We start from the raw sequence: 26061 nt of genomic DNA on the forward strand, positions 1-26061 counted from the left end.
GTCAACATAATACCAGTTTATTTTATTCATGCCGGCACGCCAACAAAAAGCAACTGTCTTGGCAAAGAGAACAGTCTCTGTAACCAGCCCTGGGCAGAGATCAGCACTGGCACTTATAATACCTACGTGAGCACTCATCCCCTTCTCCCAAGAAGTCAAAAAAATAAGCTTGGAAACACGGGTGAGATCCATCTCCTCTGTTCACGGTGGATTAGCAATCACATTCTATTCTGATTCCTCGCCACACTTCTTTGTGTGTTTGGTTTTGTTTGTCAATAAGTAGTTAGCAACACGCACAGCAATTATGAGCAATTCTGCATTGTCCTTTTCACAGTACTACAGCAGAAGGTATAAATCACCAGACTGAACACCAGTAACGTCAGGGAGCGAAGAGAGGTGAGTGACCAAGATAAAGTCAAATGTATTTTTAAAGAAGTCATGGCTGGAAAAGGTTATAAAGTATGACAAAGTTGGAATGCAGAGTACTCTAGAACAGTTCGCATTTCATAGTGTCTATTTTTATGTTAAGGCAACTATCAGAGAACTACATGAGGCCACAAGGAAAACTGGTTCTCCTATTGAGGTGAAACCCATCGACAGCTAATGTGCAAGCATCAAGTGCTTCCTCTTAACCCCCACCCGCAGACTTGCTGCTCTTCTAACAGTACTGAGCTCCCCACATCTCTAGGAGGGAGCTCCAACCACTGCATTCAGAAGCTAAAACCCGCAGGCCATAGCACCAGTTTCCTTACAGTCTTCCTGCCTAGAGTAGGAGCAGAACTAGGTGAACTTATTCCAGTCATAAAAGGCAAAAGTTAAACCTCCAAAGTCTTTATTCAGCATTTACAGTTTTCACAGTTGAAGAAGTATGCAACATTTCCAGTGCAATTTTGCTGATTTTAAATAACACTAAGTACCTCTATTTCATGTTTAAGACATACAAAGTTCATGCTAATTCACATTTCTTCTATCATTCATTCAAATTAGTCAAATTCCTACAGATGAAATCTTGACCACTGTTTGGATCCTTCAGAATTCAAAAAAAGCATGTTAGCATGTTACTGAACTTCTTAAAACACAAAAACACCCTTGGCTTGAGCAGAAACTACTTGTCAAGTGGAAACACCATACCGCAGCTTATGGCTTTTATAAAGTCACTCTGGGCAACCCAGACCTACAGTTCTAAAAGAAGAGTATTCATTCTCACTTATATCAGATAACAGGACAAGCAGCTTGTCTTGTGTTCTACTTGATCTTTCATCAAACCTCTTGCCAAAGCTAACTGTGACTCAGAAGATATCAAAGGCTTACAACTATGTGATATGGAAAATAAAATTGCCCTCTCCACAGGTCCTATTTTCAGTCTTAAAGGTAAAGCAAAATAAGTCTGATCTCTTTCAGATGGCTTCGAAAACCATTCAGTTTTCATCTGCATACTGTTATGTCAGCAACTTTGCCACTACACGCTCAAAACCGATCAGCTTTTTAATGCAACAGACTTAAGTATCTGGGAGTAATATAACTAAACTGTTCACTTTTAATCTACAGCTGCTTTTGAAATGACTGAAAATAGATCTTCAAATATGATACTTTAGATGCAGCTTGAATGAATTTGATTAAGGATCTCCTAGATTTTATATTATCTTCAAGATCTTCCTCTTATTCTTCCTGCTCAGCTTAAGAAAGATTAATCAGATTTAAGAAAAACGAATGATCTAGCTAGGTAAGAGAATGAGGATCAACTGTTTAATATTTCAGAGAGAAGCTACCAGGAGGTACAAAATTTATGATTAGAAGGATTTCAAAGCCATCCTAAAACACACAAAGGAACGATTATATTGTGTGAGAAATTTAAATTCCTCTATAGTAAGACAAACTACGGCTTCTCCCTGCGGTCCTAGTCAACTCTCAAATTTATTACAACTTTTTATATTCATATATGGTCTCATAAATGTGAGGTATTCACGAGCCCTCCTAGCTGTAAATGCAACATGCTCTTAAGTTGGAACAAAGCAACACAGATAGAGACATCATTGTCTGAAGCTTCCACTATCATCTATCTATTTGACTCAAAAGACTTGCCATATTTTTCCCTTTTCTTTTAATAAAGAATGTTTGCTGTTATAATTTGGATTATTAGAAGTAAAAAGACGCACAAAAACATACTCCAAACACCTCTGCACACACCTTCGCTTTACCTGGCCATCATAGCAATTCTGATTAAATAAAGGTCCGACTCCACATTACACACTTGCCACCTACTTTCCCCAGCACGTGCAAGCACGCAGCACTGTCTCCTTGAGCCTGGATCCTCAGAATGGATGACATCTGAGATGGCACAGAAAACCAGACTTGGCCAAAGTGGCCACAGCCATCACTGTTGGATGCCAACAGCCTATTCCAGAGAAAGCATTCATACAAGCATCTCTTAAGCAATACCCGTCAGCAAACAAACCACCTTTTTTATAGCAGTTCCTCAAACCTCACTTGTGCACCAGTCACAAATTAATTTCTTCCAGCTGCAGGTAAAACCACCTTCACACATTCTGCTAAGGCAAGCTAATAAGCCGCATTGGTGATAAAGAGTAACTCACAGTTTTAACTGTGAAAGAGCTGCAGCATTTCATCAATGCAGATGTTTCCCTGCCTGAACCTGAAAAGCAAGAACACCATGACTACAACAAGAGCTGAACAGTAACTATGATTTAATGGCCTGCCACTCAGATACACTGAAACCTTGCTTAAGACAAACAGATAATGTACGAAGTCAAAAAACGGTATCAATACATAGTTTATCACGTTTTTCCTGCACATTTCTATCTCCCTCATGGTATGGTAACTCTCAGATAAGAGGCACATCTCTCCCAGGGCACGGCAGGATGCAGCGGGAAAGTGCAAGCCACAACACGAGCCCAGCAGCAGGCTCAAGAGTACAGACCTGTGTTGATCTTGGATGCAGTCACAACATCTTGTGTTGATGGGTACTCAAAAGAAAAAAAAAAAACAAAAAAAAAAACAGAGAAAAGCACAGACAGGAGGCTGCAGAAAGACCAGTAAGTGAGAAAAAAGCCTCACAAAAACAAACAAACAAACAAACAAAAACAATTAGAAAGACCTAAAAATTATACAGCCCTCAGGGGGCGCTCAGGGCGGCCCCGCGGCCCCCGCCGGTTACCACACAGCGCGGCCGCCACGGCCGCTGCCCCGCGGGCAGGCCCCGTCCCGTCCCGTCCCGTCCCGTCCCGTCCCGTCCCGTCCCGGCTCACCTTCTCCTCCACGCAGCTGACGATGATGGAGGGGTACTTGCGGCTGAGCCATCGGAAGAAGGCCGGCACCCCCATGGCGGCCCGCCGAGCCGAGGCGCAGCCCAGCCGAGAGGAACGGAGCGGAGAGGAACGGAGCGGAGCGGAACGGGCCGGGCGGCGGCGGCGCTTCCGGGGCGGGGGGCGGCAGCGCCGGCCGCCATCTTGGGGGCGGGCATGCGCAGGCGCGGGGCAGGGTAGGCACTGGCTGAGCTTCGGCTGGCAGAAAGCCGTGTTAAAAAAAAAAAAAAAACTATTGGGAAAAAAAAAATAAAAACTAATTGAAAAAAATAATAAAAGGTACATGAAAAAAAATAACTAAAGCTGTCTTTCAGCCTTTCTGCGGGGTGGCTCAGGCAGAAGACGGATGATAAAAACGGGTCAGGGAAGGGCTGCTCCTTCAAAGCCAATGCTGCGGGGCTGCATGCAAGTTTAGTAAGACCCTCCGCTTTTTTTATTAAGAATAAAAGTTTGTCTTTTTCACCTGCAGGAAGAGAGGAAAGCACTACCTGGCACGGTGAACTTAGTGCAGGTCAGCCAAGCAGACTGGCAGGAGGGCAGAGACTGCTGCATGAAGAAACCCCTTCACCTCATTGCGCCCACACAAGTAAACACTATTAAGTTAGGTGCTTGATGGTGTTGAAATGGAATTAAAGCTTCAGATAGTAAAAAGAATTAATGTGCAGCAGACTTTGTGCGCTGCTGTGTCCTGGCCCTGTACACCAACTTGATTAGAAGGGCAGTGACAAAGGCGAGGGAGGATAGGGGAAAGGAGCCCAGGAATCACTAATAAAATAACAAAACCTCAGCAGTGCTTATTGAGTCAATGCTGCTGATTTGGTGAGGGGAGAAGAACCTTGCTAATTTGCCAGAGGAAAAATTAACCAAATATTGTATTCTTTGCCTTGCTTAGCCATTCACTGTTGTCACTCCTCTTACAAAATTTGTGACTTGAATAATTACCCAGGTAACTTTGTATTGGCACTACAGCTGTTGTATCAGCTCGAGTTTGTGCTTTATCTGTTCCTTAGAAAACCAATCCTGATTGAAGTTTCCTAGTGTATTGCTTCTCCTTCTGGAATTTTAGTATATAGTAAGGAAGCTTTGTATTTACAGTTTGTGTTGTCATCAGTTGTTTTTCTGATAATACTCTAAAAAAAAAAAAAACAAAACAAAAAACACACACACAAAACAGCAGCAAATGAAACACAATCATCTTATCTTATAATTTATCTTGTAATTACTTGCATAAACAAGCTCTGAAAAAAATTAATACTGCAACAACCATTTTCTCAAGAAGTCAGTATACATTTTACGGGGGGAAGAAAAGCAAACAAAATAAACAAAATTATCCTGCGAAGGTCCTAAAGCAAAACTGCACAACAGCCAGCACTGGAGAACTGTCTCCCACAGAACATGCTGACGTCTGTATGAGCAGGACAACTCCCAGCCAGAGCGGAGTCACAAAGAGGACCGTGCCCTCTCAAGCTGAGGCATGAGATACCCCCAAACAGCAACATTTAGCTTGTTTTTGGAACCTTCTCCAACTATTTTCAGTGCGACCTGCATTGAACACTAGGCAATAAACCCCAATGTACGTAGGTCAAAATGAGCCAGTCTACAAGGAAATGTCATACTAACCCTTCTCAAAACAGGAGCTCATTGGAGCTCTGCACATTACCTGAGTGCCCCCGCAGACTATGCCACCTCACCAGATGACAGCACCTATCCAGCATTTTTTTTGCAGGCACCTATGCGCTAACTTGTTTCTGCGGGCGTGAGCTGAACTTTGGCCTCAGCTCTGTACAGCTGTGTGGATGTGACACACAAAAAAGGACATAGCACTAAGTCATGGTAAATACGCAGCACACTTCTTATAGTATTTTCCGTAGATGAGTGGCATGCTGATTTAAATCTGTTCAAGCTGCATTGATTACAGTCCTGCTGTCCATCAGCATCATGTCATCATCTTGGGGCTGCCAGTATGGCAGCTGTCAAGGAGCTAAATAAAGTTGACTGGCAGAATGTTTTGCATCTAATGAGTCTGTGCACAAGAGTATAATAAAAAAAAGTGCTCTGGAGGAACTTGCTATCGCTTAAATACTGAAAGAAAGATGTTGCCTTAGCAGAAACTCCCAAAGCCATCTGTCATCTGTCATGAGCTGCATGTCTACGGCTGAGCTGGACTAAGGGAATGGAAAGCACCAGAGACTAGTGACAGGTGCCTTGTATCATGCAAGGAGATTTAAAGTGGGCTGACATCAACAACCCAGAATCAAAGAGCTTAAAACGACAAAGGCAGTGCAGATTTGATGCAGTGTTACTTTGCAATGCAGCCTGCTAGAGAGACTTTTTCCAACTGAACTTCGGTCTGACATTCACTGGAAGTCATGTAGCAATAGCCTGTCTGTGGCGTGGCACACCGCTGAGCTTATATTTAGCAAATGGCTAGAACCATCAGGAATGAATTACCACAGCTGATCAGAAAAAAAGAACCAAGGAGCAATAAAGCATGCACCAGCCCTACCATGATGGGTTCAGACATTTGTTATGCTGCAACTCTCCTGGGTGATACTGAACCTACAAAAAGGAAAATAAGCTTCTAGCTTACTGCCAGAAGGCTGAGGAGAAGTTCCTAAACCTACCTGGTGGTCCACCAAGAGCAGTAGCATGACAGTGTTAACACTTCTGGTTGTACTGCCCCTATATTGCAGAATTCTTTCTTGAGTATTGCTGAAAATTTGCATGACAGTCCCGCAACGTGTTTTTGTCCTGCTGAGGCTTTGACGCTAGGAATGGACTGAGGCTGGCCACAGTTATGAGGAAGGAGTGGGAAGCTTTGCCACTCACCCTCTCCAGCAGCCCAGCATAGCCCATCCTACACCATCACTTGTCCCATGGGAATTGTTGCCTCAGGAAGCAGGAGACCTCCTGTGGTCCCCAGGTGCTGCCAGCTCCTCTTCTCCTCCTCTAACCTACCACCTCTTGGCCATCAGCCTTTGAAGGGCAGATCACAGGAGCCTTAATCCAAAGTTACCTGCAATCTGATGGGTACAGGAACTCCAGCACAGTGGAAGAGGACAAAATCCTCTGGTGAAGTCACCTCTGTCCCAGGGTCACCCCAGCTAAGCGCTCCTCTTCCTCCTGCCTGGGAAACAGAGCAAACAGCTCTGACCTAGGCAGACCTGTATCACTGGCTGGGATCCACATGACCACTGCACGCAGCTGTCTCATACTACAAGAGCCCTGGTCACACACTCACCCTGCTCCATCCTTACCAGCAGCTGATTTTCCAGTTGTTGAAATAATCAACACCACACCATTGCCAACTTCAAACTCGGGACCTATGAGATGAAGCAAGCCAACAGACAGCTATGCTAACCCTTTTTTCTGTTTTAAGCCTTCTGCAAGTCTGTATTCCATATTTTCAAGCATGGCTCAGCCTACATGTTCTTTTTATTACACAGAATATTGTTACCATTTTAAATTTGTTTTTGATGGACTAGAACCAAAGATTGGTGCCTGTATTCAAAGATGCAGTACCGCTTTGCTGCAGAGTTTAATTGGGGTGCTGTTTTTTGCTTTTGAACTTATCATAATTATGAACAGATTATTTTTTTAATATGTCCCCTGGTTTCTCCCTTCGAAAGAAAATCTCATATTTAATGAACTTAATTTTAGATAAAAGGAATTAAAAGAAGAAAATTAAAAATGCATGAAGCTCCTAGAGTCATCCAATTACTGTGATGTCCATACAGCAATGCCAGCATGGATTTTACAAAGCAACTAAAAGCAGAAAATCACTGAGGATCGCCACATGTAAATGCTGTTCTGTTCCAAAATGTGCTGAATTAGAAATGTACATTTTATGCATTTCTTCTTCTTGATCTGTTGCAGAAGATAAAGATCAAACATGCCAGGCAGCCCTGAGTAGCATATGTATGCATACCCAGAATGCCTTTATTTTTTCAAAACCACATTTAGATCTGTAGTCAAAATATTAGAATACATATATGCATCAGAAGAGGATAGTCTTTGCATTCACAGTGCAACAAAAGCAGCCACCAAGCTGGTCAGCAGTAGTATTGCTACCAAGCAGTGGTGGCCTAAAAAGCTTCCAGCAAAAAAGAGAAGGCTGATGTAGCCATGAAATACTACTGTCCAGGCACAGTTTTCTTGAGAAACACAGAGAAATACATTTGGATCATTTGTGACAAGGAACAAACAGATTTGCCTCTCCATTTGTCAATGCCTCTTCTAGATTTTGATTTGAATTTGACCCAAGTTCACAGCTGACAGAAAACATTCACAGAGAAATACACACACTCAACATGATGTCATCACTGCCCAAAAGATGGCCATCACCACGCAGCAATATTACCCAACGACACGTTTCATACTTCCAGTAGCTGGGACCACCCTCAGAGTAAGTTTAATTCTGTCAAGCTAGCAGCCAGTTTGTTTTTTGACTTAATGGATATGATTTCCAGATCGTTACTGACAGACACCTCACTCGTGACAAGCTGTTCATCTCTGTCACACAGGATTACCCACAATACAGCTGCATCCTTGGCCTTGTCTGCTGGCACTGGGCAGGACCTGCAGACAGCCAGCTCCAGGAGCAGAAAGAAATGGGGTACCATACAGATGGACCCAGCTCCCTCCTCAAGGAAGTTGTTTTAAAGACAGCCCCAACCCTCTGAGGTGAAACATTCAGGGACTAGCACTGTGTAACCATCTCAGGGCCAGCGGACACATCTTCATTTGGTCCCCAAGAACAAAGACGTCACAAGTGGGCTCAATCTTATGGGTCAGGATTTCCTTCAGATTTCCTTTCCTTCAACTTATTAGTTAAGAGAAAACATACATACAAGGAGGCTATATATAATATTTATTTTGCATTTAAAATTTTCTTCAAATACAAAGTGATGAGGTGCACTTTCACCATAGCAGCACTCCGACCTTGTGCAAGATGTTGATTTCTTTCCTAAAAGCCAGAGGTGGAATCTCAATCATAGAAGTCAAATTCATCTGCTTCTGTGCTGTGAACTTGTGGATGCAAAGCAGTCTCACTCTCCAAGCTGCTGACATCAGATATGCCCCAGAAAGCTGAGAGTGAAGAAAAAAAATTATAAAATCTTTTCCATGTTTATATCACCATAATTTTACAACATAATTTTACAGCTCTTTTGAGGTAGCCAGACAGCATGGTTTGTAAAAAAGGTCAGTGTTTCAAAACACTGCCAAGCCTAGGTGTGCACTTTGGATACAGTGTGTTGTCAACAAGTTGTGGTCTCTTAATCGAGCTGCTGTGGAGAAACAGTGCACTCATTTACAAGTCTCACTTCATTGTTCCTCAAGGTAGTTTAAGGGAACATTTCCACTCCAAGCAATTTACTTGACCATCTGCTGCATCAATTACAGCTTTGTCTATCATGTTCTAATTTCTCCCTCTACTTGACCCTGAAGTGAAGTCACAGTCAGACCATGACATCACAGAGTTGGCATAAAAATGAAAATGATGTCACAAATGGAAAAACGCCACTTTGTGACAGGATCAAATCCAGGCAAAAATGACTTCAAAGACCTGGACGGCTTTAACAAATAGATCTGGTAATTAGCAAGCAATTTCACAGAAACAGAATCACATTTAAATTTGAAGTGCCTGAGAGATTCCTCAATATGTAAATTAATTTGACCCATGGAAGGAAAAAAAAAACAGAAGCCTGACACACGGGGAAGTACACAAAGCTCTTCAGGATGAAGGCCTGATGAGATGATTCATGTGTGAAGGCTGCCAGCTCAATCGTGCAGTAACTGTTAATTTTTCCATTTCCCTTGATTTAAAAGAGAAAGGAAACAAAACCATAACAAAAAAAAATATATATATATATCCTTTTCTCTCCAGCAAAAGTAGTTTCTTCACCACAAAAGGGCCACCAAGGACTGCTGCTGATCAGCAACAACACTGGACTCTGAAACCTTTGAGACAGCATTTGAATTTAAAAGTAGCCCCAGGACAGCAATAAAAATAGGCTAAAGGACTTGGGGAAAATGCAAGCACAAGTCAATATAGAATTCACAAGCACAAGTGCTCCTTTCCACCTTGGACTCACAGTGCCCTGGGGCAGTGCAGGGGAAGGGGAGGGACATGGACACCTGAACCCACACTTCTCCCTTCCCTGCCCCAATGAATTCCCTTTCTACAGTGGGTTACAAGGGGGAAAGAACTCATCTTTCCCCCTTGTAACCCACTGTAGAAAGTGGCCACAAGCCAGCATGTCAAGCCTACAGTTACTTCCAGAGCCACACTGTCTGCCTGTTCCTGACCTTGTCAGAGGGTGGTTGTTTCTCCAATGGTAGCACAATAGCAGTGATGCCCCAAATGAGGCAAGACCCAAATACGGATTCAGGCAGCAGCAAGAGAGGAAAGCTGTCAAGCCTCATACAGAAATTGCAGCTCATATTTGACTGAAGTACTGTTCACATACTTTGTGCTTTTGATGGCACAAGCTATATAAACACCTTATCTACAAATGCAGCAGCTGCATCTTTCATCCTGTATCCCTGGCCCGCAGGCCTGCGCTCTGCCCAGGCCTGCCATGAACAGCAGAGTGATGCAGGCTGCACATGTGGGAAGAGAACAGACATGTCAAAAGGCTCCAAAAAAAAAAAAAAAAAAAAAAAAAAGGAAAGCTCCCAGCAGAGAAGTACATGGGAGACAGATGTGCCAGAGGCACATGAACAGCAGCAACACAGCCATCCTTAAGCCAGTGCAGATCCCACTCTTCTGAAATATGTTCTGTACAGTTCAGGATTGCTGACGTCCAAGCAAAGAGCTCATAGGTCCCAGTGCTGCCTTTGCTTACAGAAGGCTCGATTAGAGTTGACTTCAGACACCAGTGGTTATGGTGGTTAAGAGTAAAATCAAATAGAATGAAAACACACAGGGCCCAGACCTTTTTTTAAAGGAAAGATTGCTTGCTCGTGGAAAAAAAAATTGTTCCAGACACAGGTAGGTACATGAGGGTGTCTGCACATGACTACAGTAAGCTTGTAAACAAACATGCTGCTGCCCACCTGTTCCTACACCCAGTATTTCAAAGGGGAAGATCAAGAAACAGTCAGATTTTTTCTTCACTGCCTGCTATGTGTTACTATTTAATTTAAACCCTGAAGCACAAAGATTAGTACTGCTTCCAAAACATATGCACTATGAAATGCATCCTCTGTGGTCCAGGATTTCGTATGTCAGCTATTTGCCTGTACTGACAGAGGGAAATTCACCATTTTCCCAGCTCCTTAATAATGTTTGTTGTAGAAAATCCCTAAGAAAAAATACACTAAAAAAGATATTGATTTTAAATAGCATAACATTTGTTTCTTACCTTTGGATTTTATAGCAGTTACAAATCCTTTCCTGATTCCAGTCCTGGAAAAATAGAAAGATTTTAAATATTTAGCACAATGCCACAAAATTAAAATATAAGGTGACTTTTTTCTAAGCTATGACATTAAAGAAACATCAGCAACTTCTGTAACTTTTTTTTAATAAAAACTCTCTCCTAGGGTTTTTCTTCACTTTTTTTTTTTTTACTTTATAAAAGGTGGAAAAATTATCATGCAACAGGGACATTGGTCCAGATGTTCAAGCAGAGTGATTTGGAATCATTCCTTGCTAGCACTGCTGATTTACACTAGTAGTGAATTAAGGGTACAAAGGATCAGAGCTTCATCTATCTCTTGCAGTCTTTCAGATACACAAAGAAAATAAAGAAAAAATCCAAACAAAAATAAAAGCACCCCCCCACTGATGGTCACTGAACTTCCTCATTTCCCTTCCTGTCAGTGCACTCCTCCAAGTTAGCTACTGAGTTCCCATAGCATCATCCGTGTCCCTATGTAAATGTGCAATCTCCCAGCTGCCTTTGATCTACCTTGATGTAGATGCAGTTACGAGTCTGTTCTGTTAAATGACTGCTCTTGTGTCTAGAGCATCACAGGCCCTTTTGAATCTCTCAAACAAGCTGGAATCATTTTGATCTTTTGTGTGTAGCATGTGTATTGTGTTGGTGCTGTGAAATAATCTCATAGGGGCAATGATGTAGGAGAATTAACTGTTATATTAACAATCCTGCAATAAGCTCTAAAAATAAAGCCTCAGCTGATTTTAATAAGGAAGATCAAATAGGAGATATTTGTGACATTACTGCGTGAACCAGTAAAATATAAGCAAATGTCAAGCTGCAATTTGAAGTGGTTGCTACAGTTAGAATAGAACTCAGTTTCCAATCAGCTGTCAAAATTTCAAACAAATTTGCTGCATTTCATTTAAAGACATGGCAGCTAACACATAAGTACTTGAAGCAGGTACTTAAAAGTATTCAAACACTACTGCCAGGGAGGTATTTGTGAAGGAGATACAAAAAAAAAAAAAGATAATTCACTGCTTGTCTTATACCACTGTAATCAGTAAGAACTTGTGATTACAACTGGAAAGCTAAACTTAAAGCAGGGGGAACTTTCAGCACATTACAGCTACCTATGTTACAGCAACTCTTCCCTTCATGCTAGTTACATCATATTCCTTTTCTACGAGCTGTGAATGTCATTAGCACAAATCTTTCAAGGGATACAAAAATTCCCCAAAGTAGAATATTAAACATATCCAAAGTTCAGCCAAGATACCAAACCAACATTAAAGTACTAGCAACAAGTAACAATACTAGTTAAGTAGCAGTGTGACATAACTAGTTACATATTATTTAAATAAATAACTTTAAAATGTGTTAGCCTTAAAGACTACCTGACATTTTGTTAGCATGCCATCCAAACCCCCTTTGGTTTTATTCAGTCAGATCCTAACCTGTATTACACTCCCACTTCCAATTCATTCACTTGACAGTACATTCAACAAGTATTTTAAGTCAGATACTACGGTTTGAATCCTGCAGTACACCAAACACCCTTAGCTCTTGCTCACTTTGGTGAGATTTTCTGACCCTCAGCATTTCCCTGGAGGTGCTCAATATATCCCAGGCTCAGCCCATAACATGTGCTCAAGAGGATGCAGCTCTGGCAGCTGCATCGTTCTTCCCCTGGGCACAGAGTAGGAAGCCACTTGTTGCTGAGTTGCAAATTGAGAGGTGACTTCTGTGGCAGACTGCACAAGAGCCATTTTATCTTCAAGTATTTCATTAAAACAAGATCATGCAGCTGACAGTGACTGTTTACACTGCTTACTGCTTCGCCTTCCATTGTCAGGAAGGGAGATGTATGGGCTTTTACTATTCAGCCTGGAAGCGACCTTTTGCTCCACTTTTCTCCTTGGTTCAAGCCAAGATCAGACATGAGGGGGCTGCTCATGTGGACCCAGAGCCTCTGCAGAGCCATGGACCATCACATACAGCTTGGACACGGGACGACCAGAGGAAGACCACCCAGCTCTCAGGGAGCTCAGTCCCTCTTGCACAGCTCAAAGCACTATGCGGTGTTCCGTATCTGCCTGAAAGGCAATATCTCAAAAGTTGTAGGTGGACAAGGACCACCATAGCCATAGGAGGACCTGGAAACCTTCCCTCCTTTTCCCCCAGCTTTCCCTGAAGAAAGTGGCCAAAGCTGATGGAAGAAGGGGGAAAATAGATGCCCAAATTCTACCAAAAAACTTCAGTTTGTTAGGGTTCATCCTCCCAGGGCAAACTTATGTCCTAGAGCAGAATTCACTACCAAAATAGCACAGAGGTTTAGGGCTGCACATCAGCAGCTGGGCTTTGGTGTGACAGAACAGGGAGTATATAAAAACACTAGGAAAAGGTCTGGCACAAAAGCTGTTGGCATATAGAGAAGTGCTTGGGGAGATACAGAAAATGGAACCAGGAAGTTAGAAAGGCCAATTCAGAAACAGCTACTCTTCCAAACCAAACCTGAAAAATACTGCAAGACAGTTTTGTAACAGGGAACAAAATTCTTGAATTATGTCTGAAGTGGTAGTCAAAGCTGACAAGATGCAAGAAAAACTCTACATTGCAAAATGTCCATACTGAGAAGTCAGAAAATTTCAATCATGACCATTATCATCTGCTGTACTGAGCACACAATAACCACACAGACCTCCGAGGAGAAATTTTAGGAGCATAAATGCAGAAAGGCCAGTTTCCCTGCCTCGACTAATCCCCCGTAGTGACCCTTCGATATCCATTTACACATTTGCTTCTTTCCTAAAATAATGGCAAACTCAACCCAGGCTCTAACAAAGAAAAAACCCAAACCAGTTTAACTTCAAAGGGCCTTTTAATCCATCCTTTACTCTGATGAAATAGACTTTTTTGTGCTGAAGATACTGCAACAGTAAGAAATGAAAAAGCTCCAAGAAAATATTTTTCCTTCCATAAAGAAAACAACATTAAGAGGAAAACACCAGACAAAAAAAAAAAGCCAAGTTAGATGCATCTCACTGAAAAACAACAGAAAACGTTCACTGTAGCCTTGGTATCTTTTTTGTTAAAGCACTTGTTGAACTACTCTTTCGGTATCAAGAGAAAATGACACTCAAGTGCCACAAAAAAAAAAAAAAAACAAAAAAAAAACCACATCCAACACGTCACAAAAGAAACACCCAAACACCAAGTTTCATCAGAAAAACAAAATGAAAAGCATGGAGGTTTCAGGAACACTGATACTCTGGCTGACATTGTCAGAGGTTTACAGGTCTGTGTGCCTCTGCGGTGCGAAAGCAGCGTTGAAGCAACACGCTGCAGAACACAAAAAGAGCATTTATTTTTCACAAGGTAGGCTTAATAACCCTCATTGTAAGAGGTGACAGAGCTTTTCCCCTATGCTATGTGGGGATGCAAAGCTGCAGATCTACCTGTAAAAATCATGTTCTGAAAACATCTAAAAGCCTTTTAATAATATCAAGCCAGGCTACTCAGTGCCAGTGCTTCTGATGTGACAAAGCCTCAGTGCGGTGTGCCCCTGTGTGATAAATGCAGCTTTCCTGCAAGCTGCTGGAGGAGCCTGACGGCACTATCATTTTCTGCTGACAGTTTGCTAGAAATTGGGCATCACAGAAACATACTGAATTTATAGGGTTGGGAATAAACTAACAAGTCTACTCATCATCCTCCCCCCTACATTTTCTGAAAAATTGAAAGAGTAATAATGAATTTCAGTAATTATACTGCAAATATGACTCCCTTATTTTAGGATACAAATATCTCTATCAAGTTACATTTAAGGTCATTCCCTACTTTGGTATCCCACTTTGAAGGAAAAAAATATTCTTGCCTAGAGAAACTGAGACCAAAATCTGTAACCGTCTAAGGACTTACTCTATTGCAGGTCCCATGAAACTATCTTGGAAAGACACAGGGCTTTGCTGCAAAAGTAACAAACTAAACATTATTTCCTCCTTCATACAAATGTAATGCACACAGATACATATTGTTGCCTCTCCCTGCAAACCGTTCCTCACTAATATTCCTGAAGCATCACCACTACAACATCACTGTTTCCACAGCATTCGGCTTCTAGGATTTAGAAAACATGCGATACATACAGAATTTTTCAGGAACATCTGTAACGTCAGAAAACACACCTGAGTTTACAACCAACCTCTTAAGGAAGTGGCTTGACAATTAGAAGTGCTGCAGAAGGATAAAACCATCAGATATGGACTCATTTACGCACACACATCTCTAAGGATTCAGGAAACGGTCTGCATCATCCCACGCTGCCCCTGCATTCCCCGGGGCTCCTCCGATGCTCTGAATCCCTATTTCATTGTTTTTGAAGTTCCTAGTAAATGCACATCCTGAAAACCCCCAAACCTCTGATATCTCTGGTCAAAGCTCCAGCCAAAATAGACATCTTTCCCCTCACAAGTTCATTAATCATCATCAAGGTTTAATTTATTTATTAGAGGTAGAAGATGCAAAAGTGAATTTGAGAGCTCGTACTTCAGCAAAGTCTGAGTGCCCTCTGATGGTCAACCTGCTGCCGTACATCGTGACACAGCAAGGGAAGTGCCCTATTAGTTATAGCTAGTTTCTTATTAAATATCTCCTCTGAGAATAATTAAAAGGATGAATTATAATCTGCAAACTTTTATTTACCTATCATTAAATCTGTGTTTGTTAGAGGTAGCTTTTGACTAAAAAACAGCCTCCAGAGACCAGGTTGGATTACTTCCAGAAAACAGATTAATCAAAGTTTAAAATACTTTACTTGATGTTTATTTCCTGACAAATTAGAATTTTTATCTGGTTCTCAGTCTATAATACATACTTAATCTTCAGATTATTTTGAAATGAGACAGAGTAAACAAGTGAAAGAAAAATAAACTGCTTGCATTAAAATACAGAATTATCTAGAAAGCTAGTGACCTCCTCTGGCTGGATCTATTGCTACAGGGCTACAAAATGCCACACACATCGTCTTCTGCCCGCTCTTTTGGGGCGATTCAGTCCTGACTTACGATGCCTTTTCCCCCAAGTAATTATATAATTTAGTACACTCTTTTCTCTTGCAAAACCTCAACTTCAAACTAAAAGTTGTATCTCCGGGCAGTTAGATATTCTTTCAGTAAAGTAAACAAATCCTGGAAAAAAACAGTTTGATACCTAAGGTAGAAGCGGACAATATTTGCAGGAGAAGAGGAAGCTCTGGCATGCACCTCCAAACAAAAGGGAACAAGTGGTCTTTACTCAGAGAGCAGCTTCCTATTAAGACTCACTCCTTCGTACATTATGCCTTTCATCCCCACTCAACCACAAAATGATTTTGCTGTAGGAAATACAATGGTAGAAAAAGATTTACATTGAAAGAATCTTTAATAATAAACTGTTGCAGATCTGCCTACTTCCCCATGATTTATAATACAATAAACATCAGATTCTATTAAGTCTCATGCACTGAAGACATGCACTGAAAAACCGAATATGAAAGAACTCAATTCTTCCCATCTCCAGTACCATAATAGTGAAATGAGCATGTATAAATGTGCTAAGAGTATCTCTTTGCATCTTTTATAGCTTGTGTGTATTAATCTGTAAAGCTTATTAAGAAAGTCATTGCTATGCAAAGCAGCACCCAATCTCTTTCTCTTGCTTTTCAACAGAGTGCAGTGTTTAGCCAATAGGACTGGTCCCCTTCCCCTCATTCTGCATTCATAACATGCAACATTTGCACAATGTATCTCTCAAAGGCTGCTGAATAGAAAGCCTTAATACTCATGTAAACAACTGCAAACCAATTACTTAATGAATCAGGCCCACACATAATGAGGTGCCAGACAAAGAGCTATAAATGCATTTTTGCGCCCAAGCCTCTGCTTTAAAGTAAAATCCCTCAGCTGTAGTTTGGGCTTAACTGGCACATCATAATTATTGTCTCTAGGACATCAGAGGAAGCCATTTTTTTTTTATTTAGGTCCAGCAGGGTCTTTTTCGAGGTCACTCATCAGCTCAGTGACAAAACAGAGCAAAGAAGAATTTATAAAAAGTACCACAGCAGTACTACACAGTTATGTTTATTCTCAAGTAGTGGGTTTCGAGACCACTTGTAAAAGCAATAAAGCACAAGAAGTGACTGCAGTAAGTGGAGCGCTTAAACGTAAGCGGCCAAGAAATTTCACTGCGTCCTGACCGCAAACAAGCAGCAAGCTGCATTTTCCATTTTGCCTGCTTTACTACTTTTGCTTCACTGGCTCTCAGTAAATCCAATGTCAAGTGTCCAAAAGCAAGAGTTTATTAATAAACTTCATGTTTAAAAGGGTGCATTATTTCTGAGGCATTCTGGAAACAAAATAAGCTGTTGCATGATTATTTTTAAAGCAACACCACAACGTATCAGTGCCTCAAGTGCTCTTGCTTCCCAGCAATGAGAGGCATAAAATTATAGGGCAGAGTGATTTTTAAATCCATTACAAATAAGAATTAAAAAATAAAACACTAAAAAAAGTGTCTTATGAACAGCATCTGAAAAACACAGAAGCTGTCAAACATTATTAGCAAGCAAAGCAGTACCAAAAGGTTAAGAAAAAAAAGCTTGGAAACTTAAATACAAATAATTAAAAATGTACTATTTAAACATAGGTATTTAATAGTGATCCTGTAAGCAAGTTCCCCAAGGCCCAATCCTTCTCTTCCTGCTGTGCTGGGCTTCAGTGAATGACTAAAATTTAACATTTAAAATTCATCTACAGGAGTACCCTCGAATTTCATAACATTTGGTATTATTTGGTGCATCACTCTCAAGCAAAACTAAGTTCCAGAAAGTATTTAAAAAGAAAAGCTTGAATCATGAGAATTAGTCCTAAACAAAAGCATGAATGTCCTTCATCAATAATCAATATACTATTACAGCTTGTCTTTATTTACCGTACTGAAGAATTGCAGGAAGATTATGGTTTTTAACAGAAAATATAGAACAAAACTTGCAAAGTCAGAATAGTCTTCTATAACAAAACTGGTCTCATCAATAACAATACAAAGAAGCTACAGAAAGATATCAATGTCTTATCAGGAGAATGAGTTAAAAATTTATCAGGATGCTTTAAAGTCTTTTCCTGAGTGTTATTAATGGCCATCTTCAGCCAAGGAGCCACACAACAGCAGAACCCGCTTGCTGGGCTGTTCTAATAAGAGCAGATAAGAATCTAAAGCCAAGCCAATATTTCATGAGATGGCTGTGTTATATCCTATTTTCCGCTGCTGCTGCTTGACCACTAATTTGATTGTTGCTGTTTGATTACCATTACATGCCAATGAAGAATACAGGGAACATCTAACAGAACTGCTCAGGGACCAATAGCGAAGTGCCACATTAAAAAGCACAGAAGTGTTTTTTGTTTGGTTTTGCTAAGAATAAAAAAAAAAAAAAAAAGAAACAAACTGCATTCTTTAGGTAAACAAAAGGCCATTAAACCTACTCAGTCAGAAAGCAAGACATATATTGTAAATATCCCAAAAATAACCGGGGGGGGGGAGGAGGGGGGGAGAGGGAGGAGGAAATCTATAGACTGTGAGAAGTGTTATCCAGTTACAGCTAGTTTACATCTCAGCTACATCAAGAAGAAACCCACCACTTTATTTCTTGAAGATTTTATGTTTTCTGTCTGCCCTTTTCCTGACAACTTCTATTGTCTGGCCTCTGAGTAGCCCTACTGAGAGCAGCTGTACACGCTAATTTGTGGTTCACTGAGATGTCAATTGAGTCTTAAAATGAGAAAACAACAGCTGCAAAACAATACTTGGCTTTGGTGCAAATATTTTCTAAGGTGTACCAGAGTTTAAGTTGTTTCATTAGACAAACCTAAATACAAACCTTAACCCTAGATCACATGAAAAAAATAAAAATAATCAGGAATTCAGTCACATTCTACCAGCATCTCTCATTCTACTGCAACATTTCAAACGTTAAAGGATTTAACAACTTTACCTTGAGAGGTCACCACTTCTTTCACTGGATGAACTCCTTTCTGAACACATTTCTTGGCTTTCTTTTCTTCTGGAACTATCATTACCAATATCGCAACCTGTTAACACAAAATATAATTTTTAAAATAATAAATCTGAAGCCATACATTCTCTGTTTCCAGTGAGGTGTTCTGATGGTATTTTTGCACACTGCACAATACATAATAAACGCATCTACATTCCCTGCAATCAGTGAAACCCAAATGAGCATTTAGAAAAGCACACAGCAATATTTTCACTTCGTTTTCCTCTTGGAGCTACTCTCGGTTGTCTTTGCATAAGCTGCATGTTGCACACACAGAGTGGGCCAGGCACTACTGCCGTGGCTGGACAGACGGACAGAGAAGTCCTCGCTCCTGGGCCAGAAGCCACAAGCCCCTTGTCATAGAAGACCCTTTAAGGCTCATTTACCCCACATCACATTCAACCCAGAGGGGCTCCATGTCACATTTGGTTTTTGTCATGCTGGAAAGGAAAAAACATGTACCTATGTCTAGATTCTACCTCTGTTCCAGTTAGCTTTATTTTTCACTTCTTTTTTTTTTGAACAACAGTCAGACCTCACAATGTGCCGTTCTGAGCAAGCACCCATGTTATTTTGAAAAGGATACATGCAACAGCCATGCTGCTGGATCGATGAGAGAGTTTAGAGAGGAGGAACCACTACAGTTACAGGATGTGCCTCAAGATATTTTGCTCAAGATTAGGTAAAAATGAGTTAAAAATATAGAAAACAAGACTCCTTAATCACTTAAATTATCTGATGTTTTTTTTTGTGAAACTTTTGCATGTTTTAACTCATTTTACACAAAAAAAAAGTACATTGACATTAAGAATTGTATTCTATCACATCAACTTTAAGCCAAACTTAATTTTATTTTCCTTTTTATCCTTTAATTCTTATTTACTTAATCAGGAAAACTGGATATTTTTATTCTTCTTCCTCTTGAATATATGAATATATATTAATTTATTTTAATATTATTTAATATAACACCTTTTTCAACCATTCCCTTTTAAATAGAAAGCTGCATTAGGGAAACACAAGTCTTATGATCTTTAGGACTTAGCAGCCAAACAACCCACTATTTCAGTCTTATCCATGCTTTCCTTTATTTCCTCTCTGCTCTGTGCATCTTGTTTCAGTTCTGTACAGATAGATTGATTTTTAAAAAGTAAATAGAGTAAAATTTATTCACTGGAATGGTACAATTGCTCATTTTCATACTTTCTAAAGAACATGACACTCAAGTAAAAATCTCACTTTAAAAAGCTACTTTGTACTGCTAATTAGAATTGGGACACAACAAAACCTTTATACACCTGCGTATAATTTCAGTCTTCCCCTCCTGCCCCAAGACATTATAAACAAGCCCTGATCATGGAGAATTTCCCAGATGCAAGCTTGCCAGTAGCTCAGTGCTGCAGACCAAGTGCTGCAAGCACACAGCGAGAAACCACTGGCCATAAAGAAATTAATATTTGTGCTTCTTTGCACATTACTTTCAGAAAGTAAAGAGAAAAATAATCTATTTCAATGTAATCATTTCAGAACTCCTTGAAATTGTTTTTCACTCCAGCAGTAAAACACTTAACAGAAGTGTATTTTTCAGGACTCCTCATGCATTGTTCAAAGTACAACGCACAAGCAGCTGAAATTACATGCTCATGTCTTGCCTGGGTGTAGAGCTGGGTTTACTTTGGGAGGGACAACCCTCATTGCCTCAACAACGTCTTGCATAAAGCAAGGTGTGCCCAGCTAACAAAATGCTGTGGGCAAGTATTCAGAACCCACCTGTGCATGCTCTCAGGCTTGGCTTCAGCAAGTTCACAGCTTGCTCCTAAGATGAGCTCACTGCATTCCAAGAGGGAGATGAACATCTAGGTTGGTACCATCATGGTTTTAATCTCAGAGAAGTGACAGGTAACAGATCTGCAACCTCTGTATCTCTCTGGAGCAAACAAGCAAAGGATAGAAGAAGAGGGGTCCTCTGCTAGCTATCCTGATCCCTCCAGCTCTCACCCAGCAGTGGCCCTTCTGCTTGTTCCTTCCCTGACATGAGGGACTCCTCCTGCATCTCCACCCATGGCTCACACCACTACCCATTCTGCAGCAGGGGTGTACCTACAAACCCAAGGAGGTGCCAACCATGCACAAGCAACTTGGGCGTGCCCCTCCACTCTGATCCATTTTTGTGCTGCATGTCCTAGTTTCTCATTATTCTGCTTAACAAGAGCTCCAGAAACCAGATACCAACACCTGTCCCTTCCTCGTATGAGCCTCCCCATCGGTCCTCCACCAGGCTTTTTCCATTCTCGCTGGACACTCATCCCATCCCCCCGTAACACGGAGCCCATCTCTGATCCAGATGTACCCACCACACCTTACCCAGTGGCACTTCCAGCCCATGTCTTTGCCACCTTTGCTAAAACTCAAGGGAGGACACTCTCATCTTGCAGCTTAGCATGCACACAAGCCCCAAGACCATTCACCATGCTTTCAGTGCCTCCACTGGCTCTCCTTCCTCCACTACATCAAACAGTAGCACAAACTACTTGTTCTTCACCTTTGAGACCCTTCAGAGCCCAGCTTTGCCCTACCTGTCAGTTATAATACAATGCTGGGCTATCGATCCCTACTTCTGCTTTAATTACACCAGACTTCCTTGCCAATTAGTCTGATTGCCCCCTTGAGCTTGTGCTTGCTTACATGCTATGCACCCTACCCTACATCACCAGGTGATCTTTCCGGGCACTCACAAATCCACCAGCTTACCTTTAAAGACAGCCTGGGTGATTCAGCTGTGTTGCAATGCCCATGAAGCATCTGACAATGTTTAAGCAGTTACTGCACAGTAACCACCACTTTGTGCACCAAGCAATCATTTCACTCTTACCTCATCCTACCCCATTCATCTGCCTAATCCCCATGCCTTTAACAATGTGTCTGCATTGTAAGTTAACAGAAGAAAACACAGTCTCAATTGCAGACGTTCAGTACTTTTGACAAAAATAACCAACCTGGCTGTCCTGCAACACTTCATTCACCATGGTGGTTAAGCACAAGCAACTGGGGCAATGCGCAGGGTGGGAAACAGAAGATAAAAAATAGATTGTTAGGAGAAAGTGTTGAAGCACTTTTCTTCACTCTGGATATAACCACATTGTGCAGATCAGGGTATTTTCCTTCATAAAGCCCACCATATTTCAGGCTAAACACAAATTACTGCCAAATTTAAAACAGTACATTTATAGGGGGGAGGTTGCTTTGTTTTGTCTTTTTTTTTTCCCCCAGCACACATGCCTTGTCCCCAAGCACAAAACAGAACACTATGGCCCTAGTAAAGAAGATGCACTGAGTGGAAAAGAAGCAAAAAATGTACTGGTTTAGAGCCCAGCAGCAACCATCAGCTCCATAGGACACAAAGGACAACCACCATGGACAAGCTCACATTAGTGGCAAGAAGCATCACTTAAAAGATTTTTTAGCCAGTTTCAATGGTGAGGAAGGCTTCTGGAGTTCCTCAGCTCCACGTTAAAAAGCTGGCATTTTGAGCATTTGCTGTATGAACGGCTGGGACCTACTGTACAAACACAACTGAGGAAGCTTGATAAAACTCAGCCTTTAAACTCAAATTGGGATGTTAATAATGAAAAGTAAATTCTTAATCCAGTTGTCTGAGCAATACTGCAGGAAAACAGAAGCTGTTTTGCCGTGGATGACACAGCTCTCCTCACACTGTTTCCCCCCAGTGTATTCTTCCCTCAACTCAGAATTAGCAAAGGATCTGAGATACCACTGTTAATTAAAAAACACTCCACACTTTTCAACTTTGAATTAACTGCACAGTTTGCGTGGGTCTGAACAGCTTTCACGTCAGGTTTTACAATTCTATTCAAAACAAAATTGGTGTACTTTTCTTCATTCGCATTCCAGGAAAAACTGCCGCAGTTGCATAATGAACCACTAGCACTTTGTTCTGTGCAACAGTTAAAATGATCTTTGACCCTGAACATACTGTACCAGTGCAGAATATGGAAGATACTTTTTCCCCCCCCTTCCATGTGTTGCCCTACAACCTAGGTGCCAGTGTTCATCAATTTATAGTTAAACATCTCAGTGACAAAAAAAAAAGGTGATGCTCTTGGCCTCCCACTTTCAACTTTTATATCTTTCTGATTGTATTATCTCTCAGAGAGAAAAAAAAGCACACACCTTTCAGCCATCAAAACCAGCATCTATACCGCTGTTACACTTAAAACCCTTCGCTGGAGGGAAAGTCATTACAAACACTGAAGAGGTTGTTGGTAACAACACAACATTTGACTTGGCACATCTGTAAATGGGAGCAGTGCAAGCAGTTCCCAAAGTTGCTGTTTTTTTACAATGCAAACTGGGAGAACAGGAGTACTACTGTATTCACCCCAAGGCTCACATGCAACCTATACAGTCCACAAGTGAAATTGAGAGCTGTGACCTAAGCACAAAGCACATAATGAAGCAGTACAAGTAGGCATTGCTCTACTGGGAGAGGAACAAGAGCACTCTGAATGGAAATTAAAAGCTATAAACAGCTATCAAACATTATTTCCAATAATAATCAATAACCCCATATGCAAACAGAGGTAGCTGGGGGGCAAAAGATCCCAGCGCCTTTGCAAGCTTAACCCAGACATCTCTCTCATACACAAGTGAGAATATCCACAAAAAGGAGCTTCGCTGTTTGTGTACCTTTATCAACAATAAAATAGTTAGCAGCTTGAGTATTTCAGCTGTCACTAGACTTCAAAGTTAGTAATGCCTTGAAAGGAATGTTATCTGGATCAGCTGAGCCTGCAAGCTGTGTAGTTTTAGTTACCTTGGCAATATTTATTGCATTCACATTCAGAAGTGCTGGTCAGTCTGGGCTGCCACACTGCTAGCTGTGGCACGAAAATAGGGAACTAACAAATCTGAACAGCCTCCTCCACCACATTAACACTAATTACTGCACTTGCTGATCATCCACAAAGAGCCATCTGGGATTAAACGTGGGAAATCAGCTGCCGTGCCACTGCCAGAACACAAACAGCAACTGTGCACACCTCTGCCTTGGGACCAGAGGTTTGAGTCATCCGTACACAGGCTTTTATATGTGATTTCTCCTGCAATAAAGCAGAAAACAGGTACAGGGAGAGGATAAGGGCTACCTGCACATCCAATGGGAGGATGTGCTCTTCTGATAGAAGGATGCAATAGAGGGATGAGCATATAGATGAAAAATCTCCAAATTAAGAGCTGAGCAGAACAGTGCAGGAGCCAGTATCCAGAAATAGGTCAAATACCAACAAATATTCCCCTTTCCTTTGAAGGAAGAAAAGAATGCTCTTAGCATAATAGTACACCAAGACACGATGCTGCCCTCTCAAGAGCAGAGAAGTCTGATGACCAAAGGACTCAGGGAATCCCAGTGAAGCACACCATCCCAGTGAGAACACTTAGCTAAAAGTCGCTGCCCCATTTAAAGAGAGACCAAGATCTTTCACACTGAATTTGCAACCAAAAAAGGACTTAGATGTCTTTCCAAAACTTCTTCATGTTAAGCAATGTAAAATATCACCCACTGGAGAATGTAACTTGAACTAATTTAAACAAAATGTGCAGTTTTACATTGTCCGAGTGTACTTCTGTCAGATTACAACAAACCAACAGTTATTAATCATGTACAGGTTACCTGTACCCCCCCCCCCCAACAGTAGTTTCTAGTGGATTTATATCAAATGAAGCAAAAAGTAGGGTAGACTTATTAATGACTTTATTAGCACACTCCGAGTAGAACCTTAGGAACCTTTTGATTTCAAACTCAAAGTACGAAGGATGCTTGGCCATAGGCAAAGTGTTGGCAGGATTATTGGCTTATTAAGGGTGACCAAAAAAGGAAAACAGAATTGGATTTGTGCCCTTTCATGGCTTTTTACACTATATAAAGTTTTTTTGTTTTATTAATTCTTAGGAAGGTTTTTCTTCCTTGTTTCTAAGGAAGATTTTCTACTTCGAAAGGAGATGGCACATGATATCCAAGGCATTATGAAAGCCTGATGAGTAGAGAAGTAATGCCATTTTTATTCTAATGCTTTCAACTATAGCATCTATTTAAATCAAATACATAAATGAAGGGTATGGAGACAATCTGCTTTTGTTAAAGATTTAACAAGCCTGCCCCTTCAATAAAACCAGCAGTTTCCTACTCACGAGACTTTTAAAGTCATCCGCAAAACCAAAAAAAAAAGATTTTCTTTTTTTTAATCTCCCATTATTCACCTATCTCAGAAATAGCAAAAAAGTTGAACACTTAATTTCTTCTACATGTCTTCCCAAGATAAAAAAAAAACAAAGCATCCAGGAAGAGAACTAAAATGAACCCACATATACTCCTCTATTCTCTCAGAGCCTTGTAAAAATGAGGTTGCTATTAATGAAATCTCAAGCTCTCCCCTCTATGGGTGATACCAATAGCCTTACTTAGCTGAGTGGTACCTTACACAAAATAAAATCCTTTTAAGGTCACTTAGCACAACACAGCCTTTTGCAAGGTGCCAGACTTCACATGGGAATAGAAGAAAAGGGCAGACCCCACCCAGCACTGCTGGGCCAGCCAGACAGAAAACTTTGTGTGGTGCTTTCTTCTGAAATGGAGACTTTGGAAGCTCATCAAAGGCATGGGATGCTCTGACTGCTGCAGAGCCGGTAAAGCATTTTATTGTCAGAAATGGATTAAAATCCCTTTGGTTTCTGCTGGTGATGCATCAGAGGACTCAAGGTGCCCACTCCCTCCTCACACCCCAGCACCCTCCCAGCCAGCCACCTGCCTGTCCTCACAGGACAAGGAGACACTCACGGTCCTGCAGCTTTCCCATCACAGACAGCTGCCCATTTCCCCTAACTAGAATGTCAGTGAAAAATAGTTGTACAACAAAACGGTCATGTATTTAACTGACATTAAATATCAGCCTATCTAAAAAAAAAGAAAACCAAACCCTCTAAAAAGTCATTTGAGCCCAAAAAGCAAGGTGCAGATATACTGCCACTATTTTGGGCACTGAACAATTTCAATACTCCAAGGCTAGCCTGCAGCATGTAATGATGAGCAAAAAGCAAAGAGTGACAGGCTGGAATAGCAAGGAGCCAGAAGAGAATGAGAAGCCTGGAGAAGATCATGGACTGAAGATGAATCACAGCTGAAAGGAGGACCTTGCTTTCAAGTGAGATATGAAAAGCCTCACCCTTAGACACAATGAGAACG

General features: G+C 41.1%; 2 protein-coding genes across 11 annotated transcripts in view; both read right to left on the minus strand.

The window, feature by feature from the left end:
• XRN2 (5'-3' exoribonuclease 2) overlaps positions 1–3569 on the minus strand; it is a 50957-nt gene extending 47388 nt beyond the window's left edge. Inside the window, exon 1 of one of the 3 annotated variants that reach the window (XM_082757050.1) lies at positions 3267–3569. In XM_082757050.1, the coding sequence (XP_082613176.1) occupies positions 3267–3341 (75 nt within the window). In that variant the 5' untranslated portion in view covers positions 3342–3569. The remainder of the gene's footprint in view (positions 1–3266) is intronic. The other 2 variants (XM_082757049.1, XM_082757048.1) reach the window with 2 other exon arrangements.
• A 2753-nt stretch (positions 3570–6322) lies between these two features.
• KIZ (kizuna centrosomal protein) overlaps positions 6323–26061 on the minus strand; it is a 60577-nt gene continuing 40838 nt past the window's right edge. For 7 of the 8 annotated variants that reach the window (XM_082757159.1, XM_082757155.1, XM_082757157.1 and 4 more), the window contains 3 exons: positions 18741–18837; positions 10691–10734; positions 8198–8411 (listed from right to left, as the gene is read on the minus strand). In XM_082757159.1, the coding sequence (XP_082613285.1) occupies positions 8311–8411; positions 10691–10734; positions 18741–18837 (242 nt within the window). In that variant the 3' untranslated portion in view covers positions 8198–8310. Of the gene's footprint in view, positions 6451–6580; positions 6647–8197; positions 8412–10690; positions 10735–18740; positions 18838–26061 lie in introns of those variants that run through there. The other variant, XM_082757156.1, reaches the window with a different exon arrangement.

Source organism: Aythya marila, assembly GCF_965140915.1.
Source record: "Aythya marila genome assembly, chromosome: 3".
Classification (NCBI taxonomy): Eukaryota; Metazoa; Chordata; class Aves; order Anseriformes; family Anatidae; genus Aythya; species Aythya marila.